The 23,642-nt window shown below is 44.3% G+C and overlaps 2 protein-coding genes across 2 annotated transcripts in view; one reads left to right on the forward strand and one right to left on the reverse strand.

Moving 5' to 3' along the window:
- The window catches only part of chn2 (chimerin 2), a gene marked incomplete at both ends in the record, with an annotated part of 38,724 nt that extends 37,987 nt beyond the window's left edge, over nucleotides 1-737 (reverse strand). The window contains one exon of the mRNA XM_080541253.1: nucleotides 689-737. Within this exon, the coding sequence (XP_080397379.1) occupies nucleotides 689-737 (49 nt within the window). The remainder of the gene's footprint in view (nucleotides 1-688) is intronic.
- Nucleotides 738-5,095: 4,358 nt separating this feature from the next.
- cpvl (carboxypeptidase vitellogenic like) lies at nucleotides 5,096-22,933 on the forward strand. The gene is made up of 13 exons (XM_080539999.1): nucleotides 5,096-5,226; nucleotides 5,941-6,119; nucleotides 8,163-8,281; nucleotides 8,762-8,876; nucleotides 9,885-9,943; nucleotides 10,134-10,213; nucleotides 13,534-13,600; nucleotides 13,714-13,836; nucleotides 14,642-14,773; nucleotides 15,166-15,264; nucleotides 15,411-15,584; nucleotides 16,046-16,228; nucleotides 22,491-22,933. Exons 1-13 carry the CDS (start codon nucleotides 5,219-5,221, stop codon nucleotides 22,587-22,589), a joined length of 1,437 nt encoding a protein of 478 aa, XP_080396125.1. The 5' UTR covers nucleotides 5,096-5,218; the 3' UTR covers nucleotides 22,590-22,933.
- Nucleotides 22,934-23,642: the final 709 nt, after the last annotated feature.

A 23,642-nucleotide genomic window follows, 5' to 3' on the forward strand; every position in this document is an offset into this window, starting at 1 on the left:
TTAATGATAGGATGCATCCAAAACAAACCACATAGCCTACACTACATCTTAACCCTTCAATCTCAACCGAGATTCACCGCAAAAAGGCGTTCACTCTCTCAATCATTCCCTCGGTGGAAGCAGACGCATGGAGGTATGCGTTCTGTAAATAGACACTATTTGGTAAAGACTGTGTCCTTGTGAGAGAGAAAGTAGCCTACAACTGGAACAAATAACACATTGTAGTGAAATCCAGAATCAGCTCGAGGCGCCCAGATACGCATGCACTGCCTGTGGTGACATATTGGGCGATGTCTGTGTCAATAGGCAAAACGCATTGAGAAGAGATATGAAAAAAGTTGCATGATGTTCATCAGAAGACAAATGCATGCACTCCTGCTATTACAGCAGATAACCAGTTACCTATAAGTCTCATATCAAAATAAGAATGATTACGGCGAGGTTATTTTAATAATGATGACAGAATAATAATAATTATTGTGATTATTGGTATTATTATTATTATTATTATTATTATTGTTGTTGTTGTTATTATTATTATTATTATTATTATTATTATTATTATTATTACTACTACAATTATACTTTATTATTCTTCCTATTGCAATTATAATCGTAACAATAACAATACAGATGGATCAAATATCAGTTATTTGTTGAGATCATTTAATTCATTTCTAGGACTCACCAGAAGAGACGGAGGAACCAGAGAGGCTGGAGCTGCTGGATGCTGCCATGCCAGTCCGTGTGTGGCTACTCGAGGTGGGCTAAGGTGCGTGTCTCACAGCAGCGTGTCTCCGGTGGTCCGTCCATCTCTCACTGTCGCGTCTTCTCGCTGTCCGCTGTCGCACAAACTGTCCCTGGTCATTTCATATCATTTCATCTCGAGTCTGAATTCTTCTTCCAGTATTAAAACGTTCCAATGCGCTTTCACTTCTCCCTTCTCTGCCTTGGCGGCTCCCTCTGCCGCATGTACAGTTACTGTCACTGGCAGGGATGTTAAAAATAGTCACCCTACAGGAACAAGATGATTACCAAACACTTTCGATCGTGATCATACTAGTCCTATAGATGTAGCCTGTACCAATACGTTTTAGTAGATAGATCTGCTGCATATTATATTTTCGCCATGTTGAATTAAAATGACTTACAGTATCGTTTCCATGTGCCACTTCGAGGATCGTAATAAACACACCACACTGCTGCTAGACGCGCCTTCTTAAAGTGGAAGTCTTATTATGTAGACTGAGATAGCTCTCTGAAGTCTTATGTAGACTGAGATAGGTCTCTGAAGTCTTATGTAGACTGAGATAGCTCTTATGAAGTCTTATGTAGACTGAGATAGGTCTTATAAAGTATTATGTAGACTGAGATAGCTCTTATGAAGTCTTATGTAGACTGAGATAGGTCTTATGAAGTCTTATGTAGACTGAGACAGGTCTCTGGACTCACAGGTACCAGCCGATATACAATCACAACTCATTAAACACCTTTTATCCTGTATGGCACTACTGACTTCAGCACTAACCGAACGGTGTTCAGTGTGCATATACTGTAGACTACATCTGGTTATTCCCCTTAAAAAAACAATTTTAAAATGTATGTTTTAAATTAGATTTTAAAAAAATAGGCCATACATTTTCTCAGTTGATTGGGAAATCTCAGTTGATTGGGAAATCTTATCCAAGATGAGGATTCAATAATGGTGCCTGCAAATAGCCTATAGCCACTTTATTGATGAACACTGCACATGTATATGTAGAACCACAGCCCTAGGTGCCATGGTATAACCAATGTATGAGGCAGAAACACATGAGGACATTAGTGAGACAGAAACACATGAGGACATCAGTGAGACAGAAACATATGAGGACATTAGTGAGACAGAAACATATGAGGACATTAGTGAGACAGAAACACATGAGGACATTAGTGAGACAGAAACACATGAGGACATCAGTGAGACAGAAACATATGAGGACATCAGTGAGACAGAAACACATGAGGACATCAGTGAGACAGAAACACATGAGGACATCAGTGAGACAGAAACACATGAGGACATCAGTGAGACAGAAACATAGGAGGACATTAGTGAGACAGAAACACATGAGGACATTAGTGAGACAGAAACATATGAGGACATTAGTGAGACAGAAACACATGAGGACATCAGTGAGACAGAAACATATGAGGACATTAGTGAGACAGAAACACATGAGCATCAGTGAGACAGAAACACATGAGGACATTAGTGAGACAGAAACACATGAGGACATTAGTGAGACAGAAACATATGAGGACATTAGTGAGACAGAAACATATGAGGACATTAGTGAGACAGAAACACATGAGGACATTAGTGAGACAGAAACATATGAGGACATCAGTGAGACAGAAACACATGAGGACATCAGTGAGACAGAAACACATGAGGACATTAGTGAGACAGAAACATATGAGGACATTAGTGAGACAGAAACACATGAGGACATTAGTGAGACAGAAACACATGAGGACATCAGTGAGACAGAAACACATGAGGACATTAGTGAGACAGAAACATATGAGGACATTAGTGAGACAGAAATACATGAGGACATTAGTGAGACAGAAACATATGAGGACATTAGTGAGACAGAAACACATGAGGACATTAGTGAGACAGAAACACATGAGGACATTAGTGAGACAGAAACATATGAGGACATCAGTGAGACAGAAACATATGAGGACATTAGTGAGACAGAAACATATGAGGACATTAGTGAGACAGAAACATATGAGGACATCAGTGAGACAGAAACATATGAGGACATTAGTGAGACAGAAACACATGAGGACATTAGTGAGACAGAAACACATGAGGACATTAGTGAGACAGAAACATATGAGGACATTAGTGAGGCAGAAACATATGAGGACATTAGTGAGACAGAAACACATGAGGACATTAGTGAGACAGAAACATATGAGGACATTAGTGAGACAGAAACATATGAGGACATCAGTGAGACAGAAACATATGAGGACATTAGTGAGACAGAAACATATGAGGACATTAGTGAGACAGAAACATATGAGGACATTAGTGAGACAGAAACACATGAGGACATCAGTGAGACAGAAACACATGAGGACATTAGTGAGACAGAAACATATGAGGACATTAGTGAGACAGAAACACATGAGGACATCAGTGAGACAGAAACACATGAGGACATCAGTGAGACAGAAACACATGAGGACATTAGTGAGACAGAAACATATGAGGACATTAGTGAGACAGAAACACATGAGGACATCAGTGAGACAGAAACACATGAGGACATCAGTGAGACAGAAACACATGAGGACATTAGTGAGACAGAAACATATGAGGACATCAGTGAGACAGAAACACATGAGGACATCAGTGAGACAGAAACACATGAGGACATCAGTGAGACAGAAACATATGAGGACATTAGTGAGACAGAAACACATGAGGACATCAGTGAGACAGAAACACATGAGGACATCAGTGAGACGGAAACATATGAGGACATCAGTGAGACAGAAACATATGAGGACATTAGTGAGACAGAAACATATGAGGACATTAGTGAGACAGAAACATATGAGGACATTAGTGAGACAGAAACATATGAGGACATCAGTGAGACAGAAACATATGAGGACATCAGTGAGACAGAAACATATGAGGACATTAGTGAGACAGAAACATATGAGGACATTAGTGAGACAGAAACATATGAGGACATTAGTGAGACAGAAACACATGAGGACATCAGTGAGACAGAAACACATGAGGACATCAGTGAGACAGAAACATATGAGGACATTAGTGAGACAGAAACACATGAGGACATCAGTGAGACAGAAACACATGAGGACATCAGTGAGACAGAAACACATGAGGACATTAGTGAGACAGAAACATATGAGGACATTAGTGAGACAGAAACACATGAGGACATCAGTGAGACAGAAACACATGAGGACATCAGTGAGACAGAAACACATGAGGACATTAGTGAGACAGAAACATATGAGGACATCAGTGAGACAGAAACACATGAGGACATCAGTGAGACAGAAACACATGAGGACATCAGTGAGACAGAAACATATGAGGACATTAGTGAGACAGAAACACATGAGGACATCAGTGAGACAGAAACATATGAGGACATCAGTGAGACAGAAACACATGAGGACATCAGTGAGACAGAAACATATGAGGACATTAGTGAGACAGAAACACATGAGGACATCAGTGAGACGGAAACATATGAGGACATCAGTGAGACAGAAACATATGAGGACATTAGTGAGACAGAAACACATGAGGACATCAGTGAGACAGAAACATATGAGGACATTAGTGAGACAGAAACATATGAGGACATCAGTGAGACAGAAACATATGAGGACATCAGTGAGACAGAAACATATGAGGACATCAGTGAGACAGAAACACATGAGGACATCAGTGAGACAGAAACACATGAGGACATTAGTGAGACAGAAACACATGAGGACATTAGTGAGACAGAAACATATGAGGACATCAGTGAGACAGAAACATATGAGGACATTAGTGAGACAGAAACATATGAGGACATCAGTGAGACAGAAACATATGAGGACATCAGTGAGACAGAAACATATGAGGACATCAGTGAGACAGAAACACATGAGGACATCAGTGAGACAGAAACATATGAGGACATTAGTGAGACAGAAACATATGAGGACATCAGTGAGACAGAAACATATGAGGACATTAGTGAGACAGAAACACATGAGGACATCAGTGAGACAGAAACACATGAGGACATTAGTGAGACAGAAACACATGAGGACATCAGTGAGACAGAAACACATGAGGACATCAGTGAGGCAGAAACATATGAGGACATTAGTGAGAGTGTGAACTGATATCATCTTACAGTCACTAAGAGAGTTCTGTCATCTCAAACATGTCACTACCGGAAACGGAAACGCACGATTTGAACCAGAGACCGAACTCCTTCAAACATCTATCACATGACAGGATCACGTGATCGCCACGGTGGATCATCACATGACCCAGATAGCAGTGGAGAGGCAGAGACGTGAGACCGCAGGATCTCAATTCTTCCTCGTTTAGTGAATAACGCGTTATTATAATTATTATATCTGGCTGCTGTTCACTCCGGAAGAGAAGACACACATGATGAGGTATGCTCGCTTGAAACCAGCCAAGCCCCTCTCTCTCTGCTCCCTCCTGGGGGGAGCCAGGTCACTGTACTATATAACTATACTAATAGTCTGTGATTGACTCTAGCTGAGCTTACTAGCTGCAAGTTCATGTTAGGCTTACACCTTCTTGCAAGTAATAACACATTTGCTTTTCCAAAGTAAGTAAACTGTGGCTCTAACAAAGTACCCTCCCTCTCATGACATCAGCGTGGGACCGGAATGTTATGAAATGTAATATGCGTTGGGTAGGGGAACAGTAGCCTGAAAAGAGCCGATCCATTGATATGTACAATTTGATGGCAGCTACTAGATTGTAATCAAGTGCAATACTGAAATACAACTGTGAACATTTCAAACCTGCAAACTGCGACACTTTAAATGAATGTGCAATAATACCATGTGCAATATGACAACCCTAGGGTACATAAGGTTCAGAGATAGGATATGTATAGCATAGCATAGAGTACAGCACAGTGTTTTATTTGTATAGTATAGTATAGTGGATAGTGTACATAGCCTTTATTTATGTAAACCAGCTCTTTTCCCTTCTTGTTTTAGTATTTTTTTCCTAGCACCAGGGGAGCCCCCTCTCCTAAATTTCGTTGTATGGTACCTGTACTATATCAATGACAATAAAGACCATTCATTCATTCATTCATTGATATCCCGTTTCTCTGCTCTCCCCGACGCCAGCCTGCTGAGGGCCACGCGGCTCCTCCTGCTCCTCCTGGCCGTCCTGGAGGCAGCGCAGGCGAGGGGCTGCTCCAGCTTCTTCTGCCGAAAGTCTCATCGTGTCAGCGGACTCAACGGAGCCAACCCCGGGGAGCCGCTCTTCCTCACCCCTTACCTGGAGAAGGGGAACATTGAAGAGGGTAAAAGGTTGCACTTACTTTGCACGGCAACATTTGGGGGATTTTGTCCTGTGAAAGTCGGTAGAAACTTACTTTCAGAGACATTATGATGATTGTTTGTGACATTTGTTACAATGTTGCAACCAAAATGCCATCAATATTACAATGTTGCATTGTTACAGCGATGACGTCGTCAGATGTGTACATTGCATTTCGAGATGTGTACATTACATTTAGAGATGTGTACATTGCATTTCGAGATGTGTACATTACATTTAGAGATGTGTACATTGCATTTAGAGATGTGTACATTACATTTAGAGATGTGTACATTACATTTCGAGATGTGTACATTGCATTTGGAGATGTGGGTTAGGGTTAGAGACGTCATGTTAATAGGCTGGTTTCCTCCTTAGGGGAGGGGCTGTTTGGAACTTGGCTAGTCAACTCTAGCAAACACATCAGCCAAAGTAGTGATAAATATAATTCCACGACTGAATACTACTTCATTTCCAATCATAGTTAGCTAGCTTACTTACTTAGTCCAAAAGTTACATACGCAATACGCAGGTGTTTTAATGGCCATGCCAACATAAACCGAGCCTCTTACCCTGATTGACATCATACAGACCAGGGGGTAGAGGACCAGGGGGTAGAGGACCAGAGGACCAGGGGGTAGAGGACCAGGGGGACCAGGGGGTAGAGGGTAGAGGACCAGGGGGTAGAGGACCAGGGGACCAGGGGGTAGAGGACCAGGGGACCAGGGGGTAGAGGACCAGGGGGACCAGGGGGTAGAGGGTAGAGGACCAGGGGGTAGAGGACCAGGGGGTAGAGGACCAGGGGACCAGGGGGTAGAGGACCAGGGGGACCAGGGGGTAGAGGGTAGAGGACCAGGGGGTAGAGGACCAGGGGACCAGGGGGTAGAGGACCAGGGGGACCAGGGGGTAGAGGACCAGAGGAACAGGGGGTAGAGGACCAGAGGACCAGGGGGTAGAGGACCAGAGGACCAGGGGGTAGAGGGGTAGAGGACCAGGGGGACCAGGGGGTAGAGGACCAGGGGGTAGAGGACCAGGGGACCAGGGGGTAGAGGACCAGAGGACCAGGGGGTAGAGGGGTAGAGGACCAGGGGGACCAGGGGGTAGAGGACCAGGGGGTAGAGGACCAGGGGACCAGGGGGTAGAGGACCAGGGGACCAGGGGGTAGAGGACCAGGGGACCAGGGGGTAGAGGACCAGGGGGTAGAGGACCAGGGGGTAGAGGACCAGGGGACCAGGGGGTAGAGGACCAGGGGGTAGAGGACCAGAGGAACAGGGGGTAGAGGACCAGGGGGTAGAGGACCAGGGGACCAGGGGGTAGAGGACCAGGGGATAGAGGACCAGGGGGACCAGAGGGTAGAGGACCAGAGGAACAGGGGTAGAGGACCAGGGGACCAGGGGGTAGAGGACCAGGGGGTAGAGGACCAGGGGACCAGGGGGTAGAGGACCAGGGGGACCAGGGGGTAGAGGACCAGAGGACCAGGGGGTAGAGGAGACTGAAAATCCCGAGATATGCGTCTATCACAAATGTACATCTGAGTAAGCCAGCTAAGTAAGTAAGCTAGCTAACTATGATTGGAAATGAAGTAGTATCCAGTCGTGGAATTATGTTTATCACAACTTTGGCTGATGTGATGTGGGTTTGTTTGCTAGAGTTGACTAACCAAGTTCCAAACAGCCCCTCCCCTAAGGAGGAAACCAGCCTATAACATCGAAATGCAATACACACATCTCCAAATGTAATGTACCCATCTCCAAATGTAATCTACGGTACGCATCTCCAAATGTAATCTACGCATCTCCAAATGTAAGGTACACATCTCCAAATACAATACGGCTGTATTGATTTCATTTTGGCACAAATATTCAGTATATTTAGCATTTCCATTCGATACACATGTATTGCATTTCGATGTGTGTATTGTATTTTCGATGTGTGTGTTGTATTTCATTGTGCCATGATCCTTCCTCCTTACATAGGCTACTGTAAGCATGTGATAACTCTGCAATCTATTTCCACTGTGCTCCAGCCAGGAGGCTCAGCCTGGTGGGACCGCTGCCTGGTGCCAATGTGAAGAGTTATGCTGGGTACCTCACTGTCAACCACAAATACAACAGCAACCTCTACTTCTGGTTCTTCCCAGCACAGGTACTGCACCTGTGCAAACTGCTGTTTTCTCAGACTCCCTTTCCTTCACGGTATGTCACTGATAAGCAATGGCAGGGTGCACGTTTAGCATAGCTTATCAGCTCCAGCTAAGCAGTAATAGAGGTTTATGATAGCTGCTGAAGAAGAAGAAAACACACCTGTTTCATTATGCATTATTTACTTTATCACTGTTTGTCTTCAGTGTCCACCAGGTGGTGCTGCTGAAATACATTTAATAGCTTTAAGCAACAGCCACTCTCCCTTAGTTAAACCCACTACCTCGTTGGCTAAATAAGCCAGATAATCAGTTCAGTTGACAAACCGTGTTTATGTTAACGTCTCTCAAAATAAGTTCTAATAGGAAACAGTTGTCCATGTATGTCAGGACATTCTGCGTGGCCTCCAGCCCAGCGCTCACTGCTGTTCCTCTGCTGTTCCTCTGCTGTTCCTCTGGTGTTCCTCTGGTGTTCCTTCCTGTAGTCTGGACCTGAGACGGCCCCGGTCCTCCTGTGGCTGCAGGGCGGGCCTGGAGGAACCTCCATGTTTGGTCTCTTTGTGGAACACGGGCCGTATGTGGTGCACAAGAACCTGACAGGTAACTAGAACAACAGGCCATATGTAATAATAATAATACATTAGACTTATATAGCGCTTTTCTAGACACAAAGACACTTTACAAACTGAAAAGATTGAGTAGTAATAATAAAAAGAAACAAAAAGGTGAATATAAGAAAGTATAGGGGCCTAATTAAGGTAGTGCTGGGGACACATGGGAAGGGGAGGGGGAGAGGGTTAACTGGTGAAGGTAAGCTTGAAGAGGTGGGTTTTGAGGGCCTGTTTAAATGTTGGGAGGGTGTTGGCCTGTCTGATGTGGTTGGGGAGGGCGTTCCAGAGGGACGGGGCTGCGGCTGAAAAGGCCCTATCACCCCAGGTCCGGAGCTTGGTCCTGGTGGTCTTGAGGGTGGTTTGGTCGTCAGACCTGAGGCAACGGGAGGGGGTGTGGAGGGGGACGAGGTCGGCAAGGTAGGAGGCGGCCAGATTGTTGATGGCTTTGTAAGTGGTGAGTAGGATTTTGAATTGGATCCTGTATTTCACCAGGAGCCAGTGTAGGTTGTGGTCCATGTAGTCTACTGCCTTTGGTCGTCTGGTACTCTGCTACTCTGCAATGACAAAGTTGAGTCTCATCTAGGACATGACATCATCTAGGACATGACAGGTACAATGGGGGAAATAAGTATTGAACACATCCACATTTTGTCCAGTAAATGTATTTCCAATGAGCCTATTCAAGTGAAATTTGCACCAGACTTTGGTATTAACTCCAACAATCCAGACAAAACATCTAAACATTAAAGTCCATATGTAAATAAAGTTATGTGTAATACAGTGGAGTTAATACCAAAGTCTGGTGCAAATTTCACTTGAATAGGCTCATTGGAAATACATTTACTGGACAACATGTTGATGTGTTCAATACTTATTTCTCCCCCATTGTAACTGCTCATGTCAGAGTTCATGTGTTTGTTTGTTTTTTCTTGATTTGAGGAGCAGATGATGTGTTATTCTCCTGGTGTTGATGGTCCCTCTTTGTCTTGGTTGGCAGTGGGCTACAGAGACTACCCTTGGACATCCAGATATTCAGTTTTGTACATCGACAATCCAGTACGTATGGACGTACACACACACACACACACACACACACACACACACACACACACACACACACACACACACACACACACACACACATACACACACACACACACACACATACACACACACCTCTCCTGAGTTTGTACTGTTTGTACCAACCATGCCATAATACTGTTGTGTTTTCCTGTTCGTTTTCCAGGTAGGAACAGGGTTCAGTTTCACTGAGGACGACCGGGGCTTCGCTACCAACCAGGATGACGTGGGCAGAGATCTGTACAGGTAGGGCAGCGTTAGATCTGTACAGGTAGTGTTAGATCTGTACAGGTAGTGTTAGATCTGTACAGGTAGGGTAGTGTTAGATCTGTACAGGTAGTGTTAGATCTGTACAGGCAGTGTTAGATCTGTACAGGTAGGGTAGTGTTAGATCTGTACAGGCAGTGTTAGATCTGTACAGGTAGTGTTAGATCTGTACAGGTAGGGTAGTGTTAGATCTGTACAGGTAGGGTAGTGTTAGATCTGTACAGGTAGGGTAGTGTTAGATCTGTACAGGCAGTGTTAGATCTGTACAGGTAGTGTTAGATCTGTACAGGTAGTGTTAGATCTGTACAGGTAGTGTTAGATCTGTACAGGTAGTGTTAGATCTGTACAGGCAGGGTTAGATCTGTACAGGGCAGGCAGTGTTAGATCTGTACAGGTAGGGTAGTGTTAGATCTGTACAGGTAGTGTTAGATCTGTACAGGCAGTGTTAGATCTGTACAGGTAGGGTAGTGTTAGATCTGTACAGGTAGGGTAGTGTTAGATCTGTACAGGTAGTGTTAGATCTGTACAGGTAGGGTAGTGTTAGATCTGTACAGGTAGGGTAGTGTTAGATCTGTACAGGTAGGGTAGTGTTAGATCTGTACAGGTAGGGTAGTGTTAGATCTGTACAGGTAGTGTAGTGTTAGATCTGTACAGGTAGGGTAGTGTTAGATCTGTACAGGTAGTGTTAGATCTGTACAGGTAGGGCAGTTTTAGATCTGTACAGGTAGTGTTAGATCTGTATAGGTAGGGTAGTGTTAGATCTGTACAGGTAGTGTTAGATCTGTACAGGTAGTGTAGTGTTAGATCTGTACAGGTAGTGTTAGATCTGTACAGGTAGTGTTAGATCTGTACAGGTAGTGTTAGATCTGTACAGGTAGGGTAGTGTTAGATCTGTACAGGTAAGGTAGTGTTAGATCTGTACAGGTAGTGTAGTGTTAGATCTGTACAGGTAGGGTAGTGTTAGATCTGTACAGGTAGGGTAGTGTTAGATCTGTACAGGTAGGGTAGTGTTAGATCTGTACAGGTAGGGTAGTGTTAGATCTGTACAGGTAGGGTAGTGTTAGATCTGTACAGGTAGGGTAGTGTTAGATCTGTACAGGTAGGGCAGTGTTAGATCTGTACAGGTAGTGTTAGATCTGTACAGGTAGTGTAGTGTTAGATCTGTACAGGTAGTGTAGTGTTAGATCTGTACAGGTAGGGTAGTGTTAGATCTGTACAGGTAGGGCAGTGTTAGATCTGTACAGGTAGGGTAGTGTTAGATCTGTACAGGTAGTGTTAGATCTGTACAGGTAGGGTAGTGTTAGATCTGTACAGGTAGTGTTAGATCTGTACAGGTAGTGTTAGATCTGTACAGGTAGTGTTAGATCTGTACAGGTAGGGCAGTGTTAGATCTGTACAGGTAGGGTAGTGTTAGATCTGTACAGGTAGAGTAGTGTTAGATCTGTACAGGTAAGGTAGTGTTAGATCTGTACAGGTAGTGTTAGATCTGTACAGGTAGATCTGTACAGGTAGTGTTAGATCTGTACAGGTAGGGCCGCGTTAGGGACGGGAATTGATCAGATGTTATTGATACCGATTCCATTATCGATTCTGCTTATCAATTCGATTCTTTATCGATTCCCTTATCGATTCCTGATACATTTTCTGTGTGGGGAAAAAAAAGTAACCACACACAGAGAGATGGGAGAATATTTGTACAGCATTCGTTTTCATTTAGGGTTTTCTTCAGGGTTCGAGTTATAAGCTGAGCTTTGTGGGGGTCTCCAAAATAACAGTGCGAAATGTTCTCATGCACTCGCGCGAATCATGCCCACACAGCGTTGGGACTTACAAGTTTTAATTAGCCATAGGCTACTCATTTCACCACATCAACACCACCACATGAAACAACAGCTATAAGCGATAGTCACGGGTATCTCGGCCAATAATTTTGTTGTTTTTGCTATACAGTCCATTCACTTTCCCTGTTAGCACGACACATTGTCCACATCTCCATTTCCAGTGACATCGCACCTGACATAAATAATCATGTATGCTCGTCCATGAATTGTGCTTTCATCTAATGTTATGCTACTACGGGAATCAAGTGATTTGACATTAGAAATGAATTTGTTTCATCTCTTGTGCAATGTGCTACAATCTGGGCACATGAATGATCGGATCGGTGAGCAGGGGTCAACTGTCGCGTCATTCATCTCATTAAGTTTCATAATTGGATTCAGTTTTGTATAAGGCATCCTTTCTTTAGCGACAGTATAGGCTGCCCTGAACGAACTAGCTAGCTGTCTCCTTATACATACTGGAGGTGAGTTCTGCTACTTTCTTCGGAAGCACTTGCTTTTGTTTGAGCTCTGCTATTTCAACAGTTTCAGTTCAACGTTAGGTGTCATAACAGGGCAGCTGAATTCAAGTTTGGTTTCTTGGATGAAAACACGAAACTTTCCAGGCTTGTCGACTCGGTCGGCAGCAGTGGCCTTTTTTTGGGCGGCATGATAGCTAGCTACTGAATATTTTCTTCTCGATAATCGTGTTTTCACGTTCGCAAGCTCTCAACGATCATATTCTGCTGCTGCACAATATTCTACTGCGCCCCATAGTGTCTTGGTGGTAAAGTGCAGGCAGTCAACGGCCTACTGTCATTCACAGGAGATTAATGCTGGTGCGCGTAGTTCTTTTGGAAAACGTGTTTATTTTAGAATATTTATCATATAAATAAATATAAATAATACTCATTACATTGACATTTTTGATCAAATAATGGTTGTGGTAATGTATTATTAGCGACCCCCACAGATGTATGATTTTACTGCTTTCATGGGAGCTCAGACCTTCCTTATGGGAGCTCAGCTCCCATTGGCTCCCACATAACTCGAACCCTGGTTTTCTTAGTCAAAGAAAACATCTGCCAAGCCTGCCTGCGTGGCGCTAATTTATTAGCCTAGGTTATTCACCCTCCGAGACGCACGTGTTGTGGCAGTGGCCCCCGTGCGTAGCGTGTTAAGAACATGGCGTTTCCTGTCATTTTAGCCCGTGTTGTGTCGAAAGTGGTTTCAGCATATCGCTGGTGTTTCCACCCTTACTTGAAATTCTAACTTTTTACAGATGTTACAAGCTATTCGGCGCATGCGCAAAATATGCCGGCGTCGACAAGAGAATCGATAACCTCGGATGTTATTGATACCGACCGCGTGGCATCCCTAGGCAACCGAGATCCTGCTTCTGAGTGGTACACGTTCACCTCCCACGTCACCAGGCGCTAATTGTTTTTCTCATTCCTGTTTTCTTTGTTTCTCCCTCAGTGCGTTGACTCAATTCTTCCAGCTCTTTCCAGAATATCAGTCCAACGAGTTCTACGCCACTGGAGAGGTGGGTCGGGTTTGTGTCAAACTGTTCCAAAAATGCGTCGTAGGAACGATGGGTATTTTTGGTTGTTGTCGTGGCATGTTTCTGAAATCGCCCTCTGTTCCGTGTGTGTGCAGTCTTACGCAGGAAAGTACGTTCCAGCCATCGGTTACTACATTCATAAGAACAACCCCTCCGCCAAGGTGAAGATCAACTTCAAGGGAGTGGCCATCGGGGACGGACTCTGTGACCCAGAGCTGGTGGGTACGACTGTCACAACCTTGTCTCACCTAAGATCTCATCTAACCCAGTACAGAATGATATGGTGCTTCTGAGAAATACTGTACCGATCAGCCCATGACCATGTGACTAGTTCAGGATGACCATCGCAGTCTCTGTCTCTCTCTCCAGGGTTCCCACAGGTCCTTGAAATCCTTGAAAGTTTGAGAATTTGAGGGGAAAAAAATCCAGGTCTTAAAGGTTTTTGAAAATAGACATGGGTCATACATTGAAAGTGCTTGAATTCCCCTCTCTCTCTCTCTCTCTCTCTCTAAAAGAAATATATATATATTCAAGATGTTTTACTTAGCTCGTCAATAAGTAAATAAGTCTCTGTATTGCTTAACTTTACACATATTTCACAATATATTGTTTTGCTGTGCTGTGGTAGAGAATGAATGAATGGTCTTTATTGTCATTGCTATAGTACAGGTACCAAACAATGAAATTTAGGCAAGAAATAGAAGGCAAGAAATAGAAGGCAAGAGACCATCTAGTGTTCACACATTCAAGCCTCTCTTTCTTATTGCTGTCTGTGAGCGGATAGTTCCTATTATATAAATTCTCATCTTGATCTCTCAAACTCTGCCGTGTTGGGTCCTTGAATTTGAGGGAATTGAGTCTTGAAAGTCTTTGAAAGGTGCTTGAATGTGATGTTTCAGAAGGTGTGGGAACCCTGGAATGATATGGTGCTTCTGAGAAATACTGTACCGATCAGCCCATGACCATGTGACTAGTTCAGGATGACCATGGCAGTCTCTCTGTCTCTCTCTCTCTCCCCCTCAGATGCTGGGAGGCTACGCAGACTTCTTGTACCAGACAGGCTTGGTGGACGAGCTGCAGAAGCAGTACGTGGTTCAGCAGACGGACAACGGCGTGAAGCTGATCCGACAGGAGAAGTGGATGGAGGCCTTCGAGGTGAGAGCTCTGAGTACCGTCATCTGGTCAAATGCCGGTTGAGAGAGGACGCTGGCGTTGCTTGTTCGCCGCTTCTCCGCCCCGAGATCTAGGTGTAATTGCAGTATACAGAGTAGATTGTCCTACAAAGACACTTAGATTTAGATAGAACAAAGACACTTAGATTTAGATAGAGTAATCAAAAAATTCATTAGACCCCTATACTTTCTTTTATTTATTTTTTGTTTCTTTTTATTATTACTACTCAATCTTTTCAGTTTGTAAAGCGTCTTTGAGTGTCTAGAAAAGCGCTATATAAGTCTAATATATATATCTCAGTCGTCACAAGATGTTCAAGTTTATCTTCCTTCTCTCTTCGCCTCACATTTGTCGCCTGTCGACTTGTTTTCCAGGTCTTTGACAGCCTGCTGAACGGAGACATCCTGCCATACCCTTCCTTCTTCCAGAACGCCACAGGCTGCACCAACTATTACAACTACATGCAGTGTCAGGTAGGCTACACCCCCTCCTACCAGACGCTCTCTGTGGCTCTGGCCAGGCCCTTTCCCTCGGCTTCACCCACTGGCTTTGTCCAGCCGCTCCCAAGTTGTCCCAAGTCCCCCTCTCACTTCATGTGTTTGTGCTCCTCCTCCTCCAGGAGCCAGAAGACCAGGAGTACTTCTCCCAGTTCGTAACCATGGCGGCGGTGCGGAGCTCCATCCACGTGGGGAACTTGACGTTCCACGACGGCTCGGAGGTGGAGAAGCATCTTCTAGAAGACGTCATGAAGAGCATCAAACCCTGGCTGGGCGTGCTCATGGACAACTACAGGGTGAGCCCCCCCCCCTCTGCCACCTCACTGTGGGCAGCACTACATCACTGTGGCTATGCTCACCCTTGACACAGAGAGATACAAGCTAACTTTCTTTGGGGAGGCTGCGGCGCAGGAGGTAGAGCCGCCGTCTAACGATCGCAAGGTCGGCAGATCGGCGGTTCCGGCCCCGGCTGGCCACATGTCGAAGTGTCCTCGGGCAAGACACTGAACCCCAAATCGCTCCCAGTGAGCGGGGCCGGCGCCTTGCATGGTAGCTTGGCCGCCATTGGTGTGTGAATGTGTGTGTGAACGGTTGAATGAGAGGCCGTTGTAAAGCGCTTTGGATAGAGGCGCTATGTAAGTCAGTCCATTTACCATCACTGGCCATGCTCTTCCATTACACAGAGAGAGACAAGCTAACTTTCTTTCTTTTTTGTGTGTGTCTCTCTCTCTCTGACACGCACCACGCATACCTCAAGGTGTTGCTCTACAGCGGGCAGCTGGACGTGATCGTGGCGGCCCCCCTGACAGAGAGGTTCCTCCCCACGGTGGACTGGGCCGGGGCGGACGACTTTAAGAGAGCCCCGCGCTTCCACTGGAAGGTCCAGCCCTCCGACACGGAGGTGGCGGGCTACGTACGACAAGTGGGAGAGTTCTACCATGTGAGTACATCTCTGGGTCAGACATGTGAGTACGTCTCTGGGTCAGACATGTGAGTATGTCTCTGGGTCAGACATGTGAGTACGTCTCTGGGTCAGACATGTGAGTACGTCTCTGGGTCAGACATGTGAGTATGTCTCTGGGTCAGACATGTGAGTATGTCTCTGGGTCAGACATGTGAGTACGTCTCTGGGTCAGACATGTGAGTATGTCTCTGGGTCAGACATGTGAGTATGTCTCTGGGTCAGACATGTGAGTACGTCTCTGGGTCAGACATGTGAGTATGTCTCTGGGTCAGACATGTGAGTATGTCTCTGGGTCAGACATGTGAGTACGTCTCTGGGTCAGACATGTGAGTATGTCTCTGGGTCAGACATGTGAGTATGTCTCTGGGTCAGACATGTGAGTATGTCTCTGGGTCAGACATGTGAGTACGTCTCTGGGTCAGACATGTGAGTATGTCTCTGGGTCAGACATGTGAGTACGTCTCTGGGTCAGACATGTGAGTATGTCTCTGGGTCAGACATGTGAGTATGTCTCTGGGTCAGACATGTGAGTATGTCTCTGGGTCAGACATGTGAGTACGTCTCTGGGTCGTACAGCACCATGTGAAAAGCACCATTCAATTGAATGGGAAAGTGTCTCCAAACCGTTGACTGGTACTGTATTATTATTTAAAAAAAAGAAAAGATGACACTCGGGTTGATGTATATATAATACATTACACATATATAAACCACATATATAAACCGCTCCAAAAAAGTTCGGAAACGTTATTTCGGTCGATTATTCCTCCCCTTTAATTAATAATACCAATTGGTATTGTGTTGTATATCTTTGGAAAGCCTGATTAGTCGCCTTTACAACCAGGTACAACTTGTAAGGATCATGCATTCGTGGAATGAGCAACACAGCTATACGTGTGGCAGGGCTCGACATTAAGGCTTGTCCGCTTGTCCGGGACAAGTACATTTTATGTTCGGACAAGTGGACTTCCTCCTGCAGTTGTCCGATGGACAAGTCAAAACAAAAAAAGAAATCAATATGTATTAATATCTGCAAACATGAATTCCTCCTTCCGATCTGAATAGTAAAAAAAAATAGCAAGCAAAGCGATGCCGCGCCTCATTCTCGCTATTTCAGTCTCTTGTAGTTCGTTATCGTCATAGTTCGTAAATTCGCTCAGAGCGCCAGAGCGCACACTGCGTTCAACGTCATAAAGACGTGATTGGACAAAAGGCATTCCATGAGTGCTGATCAGATTCCAGAGACTCATTCCATGAGTTTACGAACGCAGCCATAGTGTTGTGGGTCTCCTGTCACTAGTGCCATTCACGTGAACGCGTATTCGCTTCTTCTCAATGCCGCTTATTTTCATGTAGTTCGATGCGATCGTATATTTTAGGTTTGAAGTTTTAAGACCAGCACATCGCAATACGAACTTCAGAATGACACTAATTATAGATTTCTCAATTTGAATATAGGATACTATCCAAAAGCTAGCAAATACAGTGTTTCCTCCAGGAATTTTGACATTAGTGGCGGAGAGCCCTGTCCGCCGCGCATAGCACGCGCGATTTTTTTTCCGCGTGCACGCGCGCTCAAAACAACGACCTAATTTCAACCAAAACTAGAGGGAGGATGGCAAAAAAAAAAAAAAAAGCTAAAAAAATCTTCCCAGAACCTGATTTGCACGACCAGCTGTCGCTGTAGGACACGTTCGATTGTTAAATTCATTTATCCTTTATGTTCCCAGTTGAGGGCATGTAGCTGTCGTTAGTTGGCCTGCTTTTATTTAGTTATGCGTACGTTTGAGTTAGTCATCTCTAGGATTGTTGTTTGATATTAGCCTATACTTTCTCTTATCTGCATTTTGAGCAACTGTACAAGACCCAACAACACAACTCTGATACAGGACTAATGTTACCTAGCTGCTATAGACCCATTTGTACTAAACAACTACAACGTTGTATTGGACAATTTTTTTTCGAACTAATCCACAGACAGCAGTCTTATTAACGGGCCCCTGTGGTGCCAGGTGTGGAGGCGACCCAGCACAGTGGGGATATACACTATCAAGCCAAGCTCTACTGTCAATATTTGCGTGTGTGTGTGTGTTTTACTTTGAACGCAATTTCAATTGCAATGTCCCAAGTATTACCTACATCTCCTCTGTGGAAAACTCTAATCCCGACGCAGCAGTTATTGTGCTCGGCGATTTTAATCACACCAACCTGCACACCGAACTTCCCAATTACAAACAACAGGTGTCATGTAGGGATGCTCCGATCTGGATTTTTGGGGCCGATACCAATCACCGATTTTTTCCCTCAAGATCTACCGATACCGATACCGATCTTTTTTTAAATACATAACTGTAGGCCTACTGACTGGATAATAGCCTACATATATTTTGCTTTTTAGACAAAAGTCTTGATCCATTAGGCACCAAGCAAACACAGACCCAAGTCAGTCGATATGGCTGTATAAAAGACATCATAAACGTGGCCTTCATGGTTTACATACGCAGGGGTGCAAACTGGCGATGGTCCAAAAAGGTGACACTTTTTTTTGTCCGTAGATGGTTAGCTCTATCATTAACAGTCTAACAATGATGCGTGTGTAAGTTGCGATGGCCCTGACCGTAACACCCGCATAATTAATGTAAGCAACCTGTTCCTAAATTAATTATGCGGGTTCCTGCAGGTTTCAACAAGTTACATTTAAGACCTTTATAAGAACACTTTTAATAGATTTTAAGACCTATTGAGCAAGTATTGTTATTAGACTCACATTCATTGATTATTTTCATTAGCAATGCTGGGTGATCTGTTCTGTTGCATATAGAACAATGATAATGTAAGTTAGCCTACTTCTTGATTCATTTCCATTGCTTCTCAACACAATACTAGATATAATAACATAAATAACAGAATAAACTCACACACTTACTTACACTGCATAGCCTACATCCTGAGATATGGCACACACACACACACACACACACACACACCTCTCACAGGTACACACACACCTCTCACAGGAGGGTCACACACACACACACACACGCACGCTACATTTACTAAAACACACACACCGTTGCTACCACTGCAAGTTTGAAGAAATTCTAACTTCACATGCCTACAGTCGAATCGCCTCCTTCGGCGATTATCATATCGTGGCCTCTTATCATTTCACATGGCAACATATCAGGGTTTTGGGCGCAGCTTAACGTTGTACATTTATTTTATTAGAATGCTCGTCTATTAGCCCCGCGGTGGTGTAGCGGTCTAAGCACTGGCCACTAGTGCAAGCTGCCCACCGGGGACTGGGATCGTATCCCAGCTCGCCAGATCCGGATATGGCTGGGGCACACACGGGGAGCGGCATATTGGGCGGCCGCTCCCGAGGGCGGTATAGGAGTATTTCCGGACAAGGATCCGTCGCGCAACAGCGCCCCCGGGGTGCCGGAATAACAGGTGCTGGGCTCGAGGAGCCAGTCAGCTAGTCTGCCTGGCGGCCTCCTCTGGGACTGCCGGCCACGGGGTCGTGCGGCGGATCCTTCGCAATAGGCAGGGGATAATTGGATGCTAGGTTGGGTTCAATTGGCTACCAAATTGGGTGAAAAAGGGGATAAAATCTGAAAAAAAAAGAAAAGAAAAAAAAGAATGCTCGTCCATTAACCAATGTCACACGAGCAATAAGTGCAAGTTTTGATGTTGTCTCCCATCCGCACGCGTCGTATTCCCACGCAGTGGGTCTGGCGACAATAATACATTTTCCGGTCTGACTTTTTAAATAAAAATAAAATCGATTCTACGCAAGTCTAAAGCACACAGAAGCCATTAAAAAGGTTTATTTTGAAAGTCTCGCCCTGTGTCTGATCCTGATGTTATAGAAGCAGCGTAGCAGCATGGTAGAAGCGACGCGAGACAGTCTAGGGCTGCGTTCGTAAATTCGCTCTGAGAGCGCCGGAGGGCACACTGGGCTCAACGTCATAAAGGGACCAAGTAATTTGATTGGACAAGAGGCATTCCATGACTGCTGGTCAGATTTCCAGAGCGAATTTACGAACGCAGCCTAGAACTACACCACTCACCGACTCGTTGTTTTTTTGTTGTAAAGTACCCACTCAATATAATAAACAACAGTTTAACGATCACTAAATACTTTATGGATTGGATTCACCATTCTCGTTTGCCATAGACTACTGTTTGGTAAGGCTATTGTAAATACTTTTGTTTTGGGACGTGCTTGTGTTTGGGGCTGTATGATAAAAAAATACCGCTTCTATTGAAATCACTCTCCAGCTCCTATGACGCTTTGAGGTCAATGCATTATCTTTTGGGGTGAACTACCGTAATAACCCTAAATGGTTAGAGAGTGCAACGAATCTGCTTTCAGAAACTGTTGGATTTTTTTCGATTGCACATATAGTTCAAGAATTACGATAGTTTGAACGAACCCTGTAAAATCCTGTTGAGAAGTTATCGCAACATAAAAATAACGTTTCCCACAATAAAATAACTTAAAAGATCGGCTTTTGCGATCGGCCATTTTTGCCGATCACCGATCGAGTCATTTGGAGTGAAATCGGCCGATTTAAATCGGTGGCCGATAAATCGGGGCATCCCTAGTGTCATGCCCCAGCAGAGGACCTAACATACTAGACCACTGCTACGTTACAATCAACGAGGCTTACCGTTCGTTCCCGAGGGCACCGCTGGGAAGGTCGAAGCATGCCATGCTGCTCCTCGCCCCGAAATATAGACAGAAACTTAAATCCTGCAATACGACACCCAAACCCGTTAAGTCCTGGACTGCAACTGCCACTGATACTCTGAGAGGCTGTTTCGAGTGCACAAATTGGGACATATGTGGTGCAGGTGCGAACAGCCTCGATGAACTCGCCCGCCATAAACGTTGTTAGCTGATCCACCACCTAGCTCCTTTGCTCCTGCCAGCCATGCAGTTTCGGATCGCTCATAGCCACTGCTAGCTTCAGCAATGTTTGAAGTGTCTGGGACATGTTTTTTCTTGAAAAATCCATCCATCTGTCGCTGTTTTCGTTTAATGTTTCGAAGTTATTTAACGTGATATCTTATTTGTGCACCTAGCTAGCTAGATCAGCTTTTTGTAATTTAGATGGTTCACATTTAGACCAATCAGGAGTAGCCCTTGTGTCACGTCGTCAACTGAATGTTTAATGTCATTAATCTGATTTTGGATCAGCGGTTAGAGAGAGATGGGCGTGGATTTAGGTGCACTTTTAGTCAACATCCATTCTAGTGCTGATCTAGGATCAGATATATTTTAATCAGCTAAAATGTTCAGAGGTGGAATTTTTTTGGGGGGAGAAATCGTGCACTTAGTGGACTGAATCAATTAGTGGTGGAGGAAATTCATTCGTGGCGGCCCGTCACCAATAAATGCATATAGAGGAAACACTGAAATAAGATTGCTTCCATTGGGGAGAGACTATAGTTACAAACATTTTTTGTAAATATTCCTAGATATTCATCCCTTTTGTGGCCAATCTTAATCTAAAAGGGTTAGGGTTAGGGGTTATGTTTTTAAATAATTACAAAATATTGAATACATTTGAAAATTAAGGATACATCATTATCAAATCAATAGTAGTCAAATGTGTTATTTGCATACACATACACTCACTGGCCACTTCATTAGGCACACCTTGGGGTTGGACCCCCTCTTTTGCCTTCAGAACTGCCTTAATTCTTTGTGGCATAGATTCAACAAGGTGCTGGAAACATTCCTCAGAGATTTTGGTCCATATTGACACTATAATATCACGCAACAGCCCGTCTGGCACCAACAACCATGCCAGGTTCAAAGTCACTTAAATCACCTTTATTTCCCATTCTGATACTGGTTTGAACTTCAGCAGATCGTCTTGACCATGTCTACATGCCTAAATGCATTGAGTTGCTGCCACATGATTGGCTGATTAGATATTTGCGTTAACAAGCAGTTGAAAAGGTGTACCTAATGAAGTGGCCGGTGAGAGTATAATATATTATTATTAATATTATTGCTTTTTCAAAATCTTTGGATTTGGATAAGTAACTTGAGCTCTCGGATAAGTAAAAGATAAGTTCACTTGTCCGAACGACAAGTACCTGAAAAAGCTTAATGTCAAGCCCTGCGTGTGGGTAGCGGCCCCCAAAAATGTACCACAATACATGACACATAATACATTTCCCATCTGAACATCCAATCCTCCTCCTTCCCCATGTCATGCAGGTGATCGTACGAGGGGGAGGACACATACTGCCATACGACCAACCAGAGAGGTCCTTTGATATGATTGACAGGTTCCTCTCGACGCAGGGCTGGTACTGAAGGGCTGAACGCACAGGAACCCAGTTGATCTGAGTTCCTCTACCTAGACGACATAGACCTCCAAGATGATCTCTGGAGTTCAAACACTGTTGATTATAACATAACCTTGAAAGCCAATACCATAGCCAAGGTTCCTAACCTACACATTACTTATCCAGCCATCTGATTTTAACTGTTGCACAGTGAATGTAATCCTTGTGTGCTGTTCTGTGGATATGTAAAAAAAACTAATTATTATTTTGCTTTGTTGGAGCAGACTGTGGGTAATGTTGCTTTGTTGTTGTACATGATCAGTATATTTTTTAATGAAGAGGTTGACATGCAATACAATTTCAATAAAAGATTTTAACGACCGATGTATGGTGTGATTTTTCTAAATGAAACATGGAAATGGAAGGTTGCACCCAGTGGAAACTTATTTCACAGAATGACACAAATGCATAAGTATCATCAGTTACCTCCATGATTTACTGAAGGATTGATGATTTATTTGACTTCTGATCACATGACCTCCATAGGTCACAGTCAGAGAGCAGAGGGGAATAACATGAGAGAGATGAACAGAAGTATATACCACCTGATTGTTGAAGAGAAACTCTGTCATTCACCTGATATCTTACATATTCCACTTGTTTCAATCACCTATCTATTGTCTTGTTCAATTGACATGGTGCATTTTCTTTTTCATATAGTTTTTTTTCTGAGTGGGGCAGTCCCACTCATTTTTCATTTTATTGGATGGATATAGTGAAGACAGACAGGAAAGTAAGGAGAAGAAGGGAGAGAGAGAGGGCATGTCAGGCATGGGGCCGGATTCTAACCCATGCTGACATGGGCACATGTGTGCACTGTAGGCCGCGGTGCTAGACCACCGGACCACCCCAGGCCATGTGTACACTGTAGTCCGCAATGCGAGACCACTGGACCACCCCAGGCCATGGTGCTAGACCACTGGACCACCTGCAGGCCATGGTGCTAGACCACTGGACCACCCCAGGCCATGGTGCTAGACCACCGAACCACCCCAGGCCATGGTGCTAGACCACCGGACCA

The sequence above is a fragment of the Nansenia antarctica genome, assembly GCF_963989245.1.
Source record: "Nansenia antarctica genome assembly, chromosome: 10".
NCBI lineage: Eukaryota > Metazoa > Chordata > Actinopteri > Argentiniformes > Microstomatidae > Nansenia > Nansenia antarctica.